Below are 11,155 nucleotides of genomic sequence, written 5' to 3'. Positions count from 1 at the left end.
CAGTCTTTATTAAAATAATCTGTTTACATTTAGTTCACATTGACAAAGATGTCGTGAGCGAGCTGCCAAACTGTTAAGAAACACATGCTTCAATAAAATCCACAGAACAAGCAGCACACATAAGTAAATCACTAACAAACGAGCAATTAAAGCTTGATTTCATTAGACTGAAAAAAGCAAAAGAAAAATGTTTCCACCTTATTTTTTACAATAAATGTTCAGACCAGTTAAAACTTGCTATGCTGTACTTAACTGATGCCATATGACATACAGTGTAGCATTTGTATAATACAAAATATACAATATTGGGTAATGCATTATTATACAAGCAAATGAGAATAAAGTTAGCTAAAACAGAATAAAACAATTATAAAAAGTTTTTGTTATTCTAAAAGCAACTGTGCAAGACAAGGCAACCAAAAGTACGTTTTGTAATGACAGACTTAGTCTAGAAGTTTCTTTCGGCTGTACGGCCTACTAGGTGTCCTTCGCCTTCTTGACTGGCAAAGAGGAGAGATATCCAGCTCAGACTTTGATCCTGCTAGGAGAAAGTATAAATTGTTATTATTAACAAACACTTAAAATGAACAAAACCTGATCTGATATTTTCCTCAGTCACTTTTTTATTTTTGGTCACTTTGCTGCTTTTATTTAGCTGACTATTAGAAGAAAACATGAGCGTTGAGATCAGAAAACATCTTTTGTAATCTGCATGAGCACCAAAGCTAAATGTATCGAAGCATGTGCAATAAGTGCTACACCAGAGCTCCAACAAGAAAATGCATGTCTAATTTGAGGCAAATAATGCTGAAAATGTCTAATTAAGGCATCTACTCTGACCTATAGCTCTACATACACTTTTCATTGTCTCACCATTAAGTTGTGTTGCTTCATTGATTACAGTTGATTTCTTGTATAACAGAGGTGACTGAGTGAGAGCGAAGATTCCACTGGCTGACACAGGTTTCTTTACTTTAGGGGTGTCAACTGAAAGAGGTTCAAGCCACAACATTTATGAACATGTTACAGAAACAACAAGGAACAAGCTATGAATTGCACACAAGCTTTACTGTACCTTTTCTGCCCATCCATGCAAACTGTTCAGACTTCGTAGGGTCTCTAGCATCACAGTCTTGAACCACAGTCTCAGTCCAATCCATGCCTTCCGGTGAGCACTGATGGTCTATAACCTGGCTTGATCTCAAACCCAGTTTTCTTTGACTGACTGGGGTGCTCAGCGACTCCTTGAGTTCTTCCACCCCTTGAATACTGAAAACACCTTCAAGTTCTGGGTCCTCCAACACCCCAGGCTTTTCCAGGAGCGGGACCCCTTTGATGACCTGCTCTTTGCTCCCGCAAGCCTCGATCCGAGCTCTTTTCTTACGAGGCCAACTATTGAGGTTCTCTGGGGTTGACCATCCTCTGCTTTGAGGAGACTGAGTCAGTGGGGATGCCAATGGGGATTGGCTACTTGCCGGATAATGCGTGGGAGTGACCGACTGACATATGTATGTCTGTACACCCTTCCCAGGTGTACCTTTGGCAGGGGTTCCTCGACTGCAGAGTGATGGTGATATGCAGCCAGGATGTCTAGAACATTGTGCAAGAGGGCTGTCGACTTGTGGTGCCTTCACATTTGACATGTTACGGTGCACAAGATGCGAGGCCACACCCTTGGTTGCACTACTAGGTGCTTCACCTGCATTGAAAGAATTGGTCCTTCTTAACTTTAGCTTAGGCAGGCCTGACGCCTGCATCTCCATCTCCACTTCATAAGTAAGTGGTTGAGGAGTGGACTTCTTTCCACATGCAGGAGTTCGCCTTGTTCTTGGGGTGGAGATCTTTGGTGTTCCCGAGGAGTATCCAAGACGTGCTTCCGCTTCTCGTTGGCGCCGGTCTGGAGTTTGACGGAAGCCGTAGCTTTGGCTCGTCGTGGTAATGGCGGGGGTGGCTTGTTTTCCCTTAAATTCGAAAACCTTAGAGGATCTAGAGGGTTTCCTTGAGAAAGCGATGTTCATCTTAATGGCCCCTGTGAGTTGGGTCTTCACCACTGAGGCCTCAGATATATCAATGCTTTCATCATCTGTGGTAATGCTGAATTCAGAGCAATCAAACTGCTGGGAGTCTGAAGATGACGCCTCTTCTGCTTTTCCATGGTTGATCTCGTTTTGCCAAATCATTTTGTTATCCTGTGGGAATTCTCCTATATTACTAGTGGGTGAACTACATTGATGGTGGATACGTGATCTAGGAGGACCAGAGGATGGTGATGCACTTAATTTTGCTGCAGACAGACCTTTATGAGGCGAAGGGCTGGATCCCGCAATGTCTTGAGACTTGTTAGGAGGCGACGAGGACTCTTTTAAAGGTGTTCTACCAGAGCGAGTGCACATCCTGTGTGTTAAGCTGGGGCTTTTTACGGGTGTTTGTATATTTGGTTTTAATGGTGAAGCACAAAGAGAAAAGGGCTCGGAATCATTTTCTTGTGAATCAATGAAAGCAAATTCGCCAGACTTTTCGGTAATCTTGCAAGGTAAGCTCAATGTCCTCCTCATCTTTCCTGATCTCGTAATGGACTGAGATGTTTCTGGATCAACATTTCCAAGGATTTCAAGTGTCCTAGGCATCGTTCCAGGAGATGCCTTGGATTTCCTTTGGGGCACCTTGTCAGGTGTTTTGAAAACATTTCTTTCCTCTGGGCTATTCTTGCCAGGTGTAAGCAGCCTTGGTGAGCATCTTTTTGTAAACATTGGAGACTCTGGCACATTGATTGGGTTTTCTGACAGGTGTTTCCGTGGAGATGGAGACCATGTCACATTCTTCTTTGGCGTTCTACTGTTTGGGCTCCTCAGCCAAGCGCCATTAGGAGAAACACAATCCAAGAGGTTTTTCATTGGTGTCTTGAGTATCCCCTTGAGTGGGCTTTTCTTGGGTGTCTCTACCACTAGACTCTTCGCAGCAGGTGACCGAAAAGGGCTCCCTCGCAGGGTCATCCCATTCTCTCCAACTGTCCGGTTTGGGGACCGAGGGGTTCTGCACCCAACTGCAGATCCTACTGGATCAGATCTTAACTTCTGTGGAGTTTTATTTTGATTCTGCAAAATAAATGCATCACATTAATGCAAAATAGATGACAGGACTTATACAATCAATACTCTTTCAACATTTCATATAATTTTAATTAACTGTAAACTGAAAGGGATATTACCTCAAAAACTGCAGACCTAAGTGACAACTCTTTGCTGCCTTGATCTTCTGAGGAGGATGCTGTAGTGTGCCGTATGCGACCAGGGGACTGGGTAGCACCAAAAAGAAGCCGAACTGGCGACCTAACAGAACTAACATTGAATCCTCCTGCAAAATAAATACAAGGCCACTTTGAGAATGCACCAGCATATACACCTTCACAGTATGTTCAAAAACTAAACATTTTATGTCCAGAAGCTTAATGGCATCTATTTTTTACTGTGTCACTTAGGGCTGAAACGATTCCTCGAATACCTTGAGTAACTCGAATACAAAAAAATCGATATATCCAGGCAAATGAAGAGTGCCAGTTTTCACCTCTAAAATCAGCATGATTACAAATGTCATTTTATTCAACAGTTCAATAAACAAGAAGGTAATATTATGAGACTTACTTTTTTGACACTATATTGCTTGTTTTGGTTTTATTTTGCCAACAAAAAATTCCAAACACAGCCACAGCGCTGTTTTGCATCTCTGTGCAACTTGACTGCCTTTCGTTCCTGAATGAATCAACCGTTTAAATGATCTGGTTCAATCAAAATGACTCACTTCTTAACAGTGACTTGCTGCCACCTGCTGGCGGTTTTTTCGTTTTTAAAATTATTTGAAACAAGTTTTACACACACACACACACACACACACACACACACACACACACACACGCACACACGCACACACGCACCAGTACGTATAGGGACATTTAAGGTTTATTCTCCAAAAAACTAATTTCATGTTGCAGAAAAATGTGTTTAAAAATTGTGTATGGACTCTTGTTCTTGTTCCAAGTTACCTTCCTGTTCACTGATTTTTTTCCTCTCACAAAAGCCACAAAGCCTTCCAAGAAGACAGTAAAGGCTTATGTCATGCTTGAGCTTTAGTTAGGCTGAAACTTGAAAGTTCCGTTGCATGACATAAATGCAATGTTTAGGTATTATTATTATTTTTATTACTATTATTTTCATTTATGCCTTAGTTTTAGTTTGTACTGTTTACCTTTTTTAAAATAATGTGAAATTGATTTTTGTATTTTTATTTATTTATTTTTTTGATGTATTTGTATTTTGAATGCAATTTGGCAATTAAATACATTAAATGGGTTTAGTTTTCACGGTTATTAATGTATGCAATTTCAGCAATAAAAATGTTAATTTTTCTAAAAAGAAAACAAATTAGTTGTTTATTTTAAGAGATCTATCTTATTATCTTTTGTATATTTAGTATTGCTCTTTAATAAAGAAAAATTACTTCTTATCCGATTACTCGATTAATCGATGGAATAATCTGCAGAATACTCGATTACTAAAATAATCGATAGCTACAAGCGTCACTGAAACACTTTACCCTCACCTTTACCCTCAGAGTGGCAGAGTTGAGAGGAGTAGATGGCACGGTCCAGGTTTCTGGAACGTGGCTGTGAGCATGAATAGAACACACTGGAATGTCTCCTGGTAAGGCTTTTAATTCTTGGGCTCCTCCTCAAGTCTAAGAACAAAAGATTTATTAGAGTACTTTCTATTAGTAAGTGGTCTTTCTATGTTTGACATTGTGGCAAAATCTTAAACACTAACCAGCAGTTGGTTTGACAGGAGACTCTTCAATAATGCACACATCAGATTCTCCAGATCTTCCGTGACAAAGAAAGTGGGAGAAACACAAAAGATTTCATTTCAAACTGGATCCCTTACAATCGTCAAGCATCACTGAACAAATATAACAACAACTTAAAAATCAGGACACAGGACTCACCTGACAGTCCTTTGCCGGTGAAGAAAACGATTGGACACCTGTTTATGCAGTGGTGTTTCAGATACTTTCTTTGTCAGAAGAGTGTGTCGTTCTGAAATTTGAAAGTTTTAAGGTTCAAGTTCACACACTACATTAAACAATTAAACAATCTCTCCCTATCAAAAATAACAATTACCATCATCATCCATATGTGAACGCTTGCGTTTCTTAAGTCCCTCTACTGTCGACACAGACTGGCTCCGTGGCATTTTGGACTTCTTTGAGGGCGATACGGCCACTTGGTTGAAAAGATTTCTCCTTACCTTTGTTACCTCTGTGAACAGAAGAAAAAGATACAACAACAGATCACAACTTTATAGGACAGCATGAAGACTAAAATGGAATGGGCCAATTACCTTGAACTGCTTGCTTTGGAGGTGGTGGTTCTTCCACAGCAGGTTTTTCTACTGGGACACAGTGTTTCGGCTTTGCCTGTATTCCAAAATAGGCAAGTTAGTATTTTAGTTCGTGACAAGACGGAAAGTAATGGAATAATAACAATGAAATCTCACCAGCCGTGTGGACTTTCTTGGCATTTCTATCTGTCGAAGTGCCTGAGGAGCCTCAGTCATGCTTTTGTGGCGTGTGAGCATGTTCTGTCTGCAAAAAGAGAAAAGAGTTTCTTTGACCACTTACACACAAAGCACTTGATATAATCACATTCTTTTTTATGACAATCACCTCCTCTTTTTAGCGGAGCGATTGCGGAGTTCCTCCAGATGATCTCCGACATTGGATACATTGCTCTGTGTGGCAGAGAAAGGTGAAGGACTCACAGACACACTGTCCTTAGCCATAGACTCATCACTGAAGAAGTCAGAGGGCAGGACAGCAACAAGCGCCTCAGGCAACTGAGTTCCTAAACTGTGGTAGACATCTGCCAGGACTTTAGGGATGCTGTTCAGGAACCTGGGAGATACCATATCAGAGATCACATCTTATTGTATTTGGATACAATTTGCATTTTCATGAATATTCCTGAGTTGTTCATAACTTACACTGGCAGAACTTCATCCTGCATGAATTTGGATAAGTAAACAGCATCTTTACTCCGGGAGATAATCCGGAGCATATCAGCCACCTTGAAAGGGGTTTATAAAAAGTTACCAACATCATATTTAACAACCACAAACCATAGAAGATTTCTGCATACAATTAAATTTAAATGATTGGTTATGACATCTGAGGTTTTTAAAGCTTGATCGTCTCCTTACATCCTCAACTCTTTGTTCCACAACCTCCTCGTCTTGTTGTTCTGGTTGTCTGCACAATTCAAGTCTGAGAACTGATTGCAGCTGGCATCTGTATAAAGAATAATGATTTGTAAGTCCATTACCTTATCATTACCTTTATAAAGATGTTCCAAGCTTACTGTCAATTCATCTGGACATTGATTTAATTTGGTCTGAATACTTACTCCCTGATTTTATTCTCTTCATTTGAAGAATTTCCGTAAAGCTGACGAATAGCCTGACAGGATTTCAACAGATTCTTCTGCACCAAGCCCAAGAATGAAGCCTGGTGAGAAATGGTTAAATGTACAATTAAAAGAAAATTGTACAAAAAACATATCAGTTGCATATCAGTTTTCCTAAATCATTACATGACTTTGGTCTTCACTAAACTAATATGATACAATAAACCACCATATCAACAATACACATCTCTTAAAAAGCATATACAGTATATTAACACTACAAACACAAAATTAACGAATTAGACTAGGATCTTTTAGAACGGCGAACAGAGTTCATTATAAACATGTACATTGAGACCATGTTTTGCAGTTGCCTGCAACCAAGCAACACAGCTGTATGATTTTAATGTACGTGTTCCTCTGACTCACCTCCACATCAGTGTTAGTTTTGATGAATGCCTTAACAAATGAAAGCATATCCTGGACTTGAGAGGGAACAGACACGGATCTGTTCTCCACAGCTTTCTGATAAGTGAGCCCCAGGTGGGAGAGCAGCTCTTCCTCACTGTTGAAATCTGTTTGAGTCAATGAACATCATCAACAATTTATTTACAATAAAGTTAAAAACAGTCCTGTTTTTTACTTCATGGAGATCCTAAACCTTGGACATTATAACCTAAGGCTTTTTTCAAATAAATGACTCAATACTCACGCAAGAGGCCAGGCTTGGTCCGATCCCCAGAGCATCTCTTGCCCCCTTTTTCAGCTCCTTTGGCAGATCCAGCAGAGCTGCTACCACCCTGAGTCTTTTGAGCTTTCACATTCAAGCGAGCAAAATTCAGCATCTGTAGAGAGCGACTCATAGTCTTCATCTTCTGCCTTAGTGGTGTGCATTGTGTACCTCCTGAAAAAGAGCAAATTAGGCCAAAAAACATTAATAAAAACATGGCATTTGTATGTTGTGTGTTCATGACACAGGCAAACAAAATTACTTCAAGTATTTAGTCAATTTTATGATGCATCAATCACTTCATCAAGTACCATTTTGTACTCACGTTTTTTGGACCTCATGTTGCCACTGGATCCAGCTGTGCTGCTCTGATAGAGCTCTGAGAGACTGCTAGTGATCTCCTGCTGAGTGTCTGAGTACTCCTCTTCCCTCTCCTCTTCCTCTGGAGCTGCATGCAGGAGCCTGTACATGTAAGACATCTTTTAGTACCAGAATAAAAATAGCCCATGGCAAATATAATATGTGCCATTTTGACAATTTTTTGGGGGTACAATTTTAACACCATGCCAGCAGCTGAGGTTTTCATGGCAGGAGTTGTGTTGTGCATTTTCTATCAGTTACATAGGAGCTGTAAATATGCAATAAACAAAACAAGAAAAAATAAAATAGAAAAATTCAACAGATTATAATTACACAAGATGCTTTAAATGTACATACTACACGTTTTCAGGAAGGAGCTTTTTAAAAAGTCTTTATGAGATCCTCATGAGATCCTTTGAGATTTCAACATGAAGGAAATTAAAGTATGCATACAAGCTGACATTCTCTTGATTTGCGCTTACTTGAATGTACAATAAGTAAAAAGTAAAAAGAAATTTCTCACATGATAATCGCGATTATCAGTTTATCCGTTATTGTGCAGCCCTAATCTTGTCAAATAAAAGATGAAAGATTCCAAACCTCATTGATTCCATTAAATGGCAGCTGATTCCTGATTGGTCAGACAAAGGAAACCATCCCTCTACCAGCCCATTTCTCCTTAAACAAGACCCCTGCTTGAGCTCTTGATTGGCCCAGTCAGGAACAAACGGCAACTTTACTTGATCTGGAAACCGCAATAAATTTTTTTAAGGTTAGGATCAAAACCTTAAGGTTGTGTTTGTCTGTTTATATCCACAAGGCACAAAAAAAACAGATTATGTCAGAAAAAAACAAACACCTGAGCAATCCTCATCCTCCATGATGTCATACAAGACATTGAGAACACTGCTGACAACATCAGGTAGGTCACTGGAGATGTCTGTGCTGTCCAAGGGAACCATGTGTGCGAGCAGAAGCTGGTCTTCCTGAGAAACCAGAGGCTGAAGGACAGTGAGTTGAGCCATACAGGAGGAGAGCACCGACAGCACCGCTGAACCCACCACACCTCCTTCATTCATTTCTGCTAGCTGTGTCAATAAAGAAAAAATATATTATTCTCCACATTTTTGCACTTTATGCTGAAGTCACCCATGATGGACAATAAATTATTTTTGCTTTTATCTTTGCACAATGTAAACACTTACAAACACAAAGCAAAAAACAAAAGGTCATGCACTACATTAAGAATCTACAACCTTATAAGCACCAAAGGCATAGATATGGAGCAGGTATTTATAAATACAGGTGTCCGTATATTTTAGCTATTACAAAATAGCATTGCATTTGACTGCAATTATATTTCACAGCTGGAACCATCCCATTATAAAACAACATAACAGATTAAGTCATTTTACCATGGCAGATCCTCCAGTAGACAACTGCTTTAAGTGCTGAAAAGCCTCCTGACCCAGTTCAGCATCTGTGCACTGAATTATCCAGCTCTCAGAGGCTGAACGTGAGAGGGAGATGGTGTCCAGGTCCTGCAGGACACCTCTGAGAATCACATCCACAGGAGCTCGCCGAAACCTCTGCCTGCATGATACCGGCTGCAGAGTCACACTACAGGACTGCCTGTTCCCATCTGCCACACAAAAAAAAATAAAAATCACTGATCACTTTGGAAAAATTTGGTAAAATAAAAAGTTGAAAAGCTGAAATTCACTTATTAAATATATTATTAATTATAATAAGGCCTAATACAGTCTCTCTCTCTCTGTCTCTATACACACACACACACACACACACACGTATTGTACACACACATTTATATATACATATATGAATTAGAGAGCCATTATTCCAGTCTTCAGTGTCACATGATCCTTCAGAAATTATTCTAATATATTTATTTGCTGCTCAAGAAAATGTGTTCGTTTGTGCTGCTTAGTATTTTGTGAAAAATGTGATCCACTACTTTACTTTACAATACTTTTACTACGCAAGGATGCATTAAATTGATCAAAAGTGACAAAGACATTTGTAATGTTACAAAATATTTATTTCAAATGCTTTTATTTTGAACTATTAAAGAATGCTGAAAAAAATAATCTTTAAAAAAATTATCTGTTTCTACAAAAATATGAAGCAGTTTTTAACCGCTCAACTGGATGCTCCAACCAATTTAACATTGATAATAAGAAATACTGCAGAAAACTTTGCCTTCACAAGAAATAATTAATTACATTGTAGAATATATTAAAACGGAAAACAATTATTTTAAATTGTAATGATATCCCACAATATTACTTTTTTTATCAAATAAATGCAGCCTTGGTGAGCATAAGATACTTTTTTCAAAAACATAAAAAATCCTAACTAGGATTATTTGTCCTTGTGTGTGTGTGTGTGTGTGTGTGTGTGTGTTTGTATTTTATTATTTACCTGCAATCCAGGAAAGACATCCACCCAAAGGAGGAAAGACTTGTCGGTGCATTCTTTCCGACAACTCAAGGTAGCTATTGGTTGAATCTATAGGAAAGGCATCTATTCCCAAATCCAGTGAAGGGCTTGTATCAGAATGCTGGTCCATCAATGGCAAACAAGGAGACAGCATGGGCACCACCTGTCCACCAACCTGCCCAAGAAGCTCTGCCAATGTCTCCATGCCAGTGTAGTCCTCCACCACATGATTAGCCTGGTTTAAAAAAAAACAAACAAAACATATTGTAGTCAAAAACACTGATATAAACCCCAATTATACATAGGAACTCTATAAGAGCACCACTTACCTTCAATATACCTGAATCAGCCCAGTGAAGCAACACTTTGCGTTGCATAAGCATATCTATCAGACCTTTGGGCAGCACCTGCTCATGTACGTCTCTATAAAGTCTACTGTCATCCCTACGGATGAATAAGTAGTCTTCAAACTCCGCTTTGGACAGTGGACATTCAGACACGACAAAAAGGACATTTTTGTCAACGCTTAACATGTCATAATCCTGCAGAGGGATATTTCTGCCACTTCTACTCGACCTTCTTGGTCTCAGTGTGACCTTGGTGGGAGATGTTAGATCAGGTCTGTCCCATTGGAAGTCTAGAAGGATCTCTTTCAAGGCATTCTGGACACAACTAGCCGGGCTGGGTTTCAGTTTGTTGTACTTTTCCCGAATTTTGGGTTACTTTCCTTCCACACTGAACTTGACAAGCAGCTCCTCTTCGAAGTCACTGAACACCTTCTCCTGGAGCTCCTTGAAATCAGATCCTCTGGTTATAAGTGTTGCACTTTTCACAGTCCTTGAATGGAAGAATTTATAACCCCATCGCACTTTTTCCAGCCCATATTTGTATCCCAAACTGAGCAGGACTCTTAGTATCCACTGTTTGAGGTGGTTTTGATAGTCACTAGTCGTGCTGATGGTCTCTTCTGATCGATAATCCACATCGATGGCAAAAACCACATTCTGAGAGGCCATAACAGGACTTAAAGAGCTGTCATGCAAAACACTATCAAATGTCACACGTATAGACGTTTAGAACTAGATTAGACAAAGAAAACAAACACTAAACATGACAACGCGTATTTTAAAACGTCAACAAACGCATTTGAACGC

The 11,155-nt window shown here is 39.5% G+C and overlaps 1 protein-coding gene across 1 annotated transcript; it reads right to left on the bottom strand.

Moving 5' to 3' along the window:
- LOC107661452 (treslin-like) lies at positions 1-11,155 on the bottom strand. The gene is made up of 22 exons (XM_016451042.1): positions 10,331-11,155; positions 9,984-10,236; positions 8,957-9,183; positions 8,401-8,629; positions 8,142-8,286; positions 7,507-7,643; positions 7,164-7,355; positions 6,881-7,026; positions 6,452-6,552; positions 6,249-6,336; positions 6,033-6,115; positions 5,716-5,943; positions 5,547-5,634; positions 5,391-5,466; positions 5,171-5,308; positions 4,996-5,086; positions 4,818-4,873; positions 4,597-4,731; positions 3,209-3,354; positions 1,076-3,095; positions 874-987; positions 1-541 (listed from the first exon to the last, which is right to left on the bottom strand). The coding sequence occupies exons 1-22, from the start codon at positions 10,532-10,534 to the stop codon at positions 444-446; spliced, it is 4,995 nt and encodes a 1,664-aa protein (XP_016306528.1). The 5' UTR covers positions 10,535-11,155; the 3' UTR covers positions 1-443.

This window comes from Sinocyclocheilus anshuiensis, unplaced genomic scaffold, assembly GCF_001515605.1.
Source record: "Sinocyclocheilus anshuiensis isolate Anshui unplaced genomic scaffold, SAMN03320099.WGS_v1.1 scaffold491, whole genome shotgun sequence".
Lineage (NCBI taxonomy): Eukaryota > Metazoa > Chordata > Actinopteri > Cypriniformes > Cyprinidae > Sinocyclocheilus > Sinocyclocheilus anshuiensis.
This window is presented reverse-complemented; position numbering and strand designations above follow the sequence as displayed.

What these genes read in the sequence shown, in the direction of transcription:
- LOC107661452 (XM_016451042.1), bottom strand. Translation starts at nt 10,534, where the DNA reads ATGTTAAGCGTTGACAAAAATGTCCTTTTTGTCGTGTCTGAATGTCCA. An exon ending in CTGATTCAGGTATATTGAAG is followed by an intron (nt 10,237 to 10,330) that starts GTAAGTGGTGCT and finishes TTTTTAAACCAG; the next exon opens with GCTAATCATGTGGTGGAGGA. An exon ending in CATTTAATGGAATCAATGAG is followed by an intron (nt 7,644 to 8,141) that starts GTTTGGAATCTT and finishes TTACATGTACAG; the next exon opens with GCTCCTGCATGCAGCTCCAG.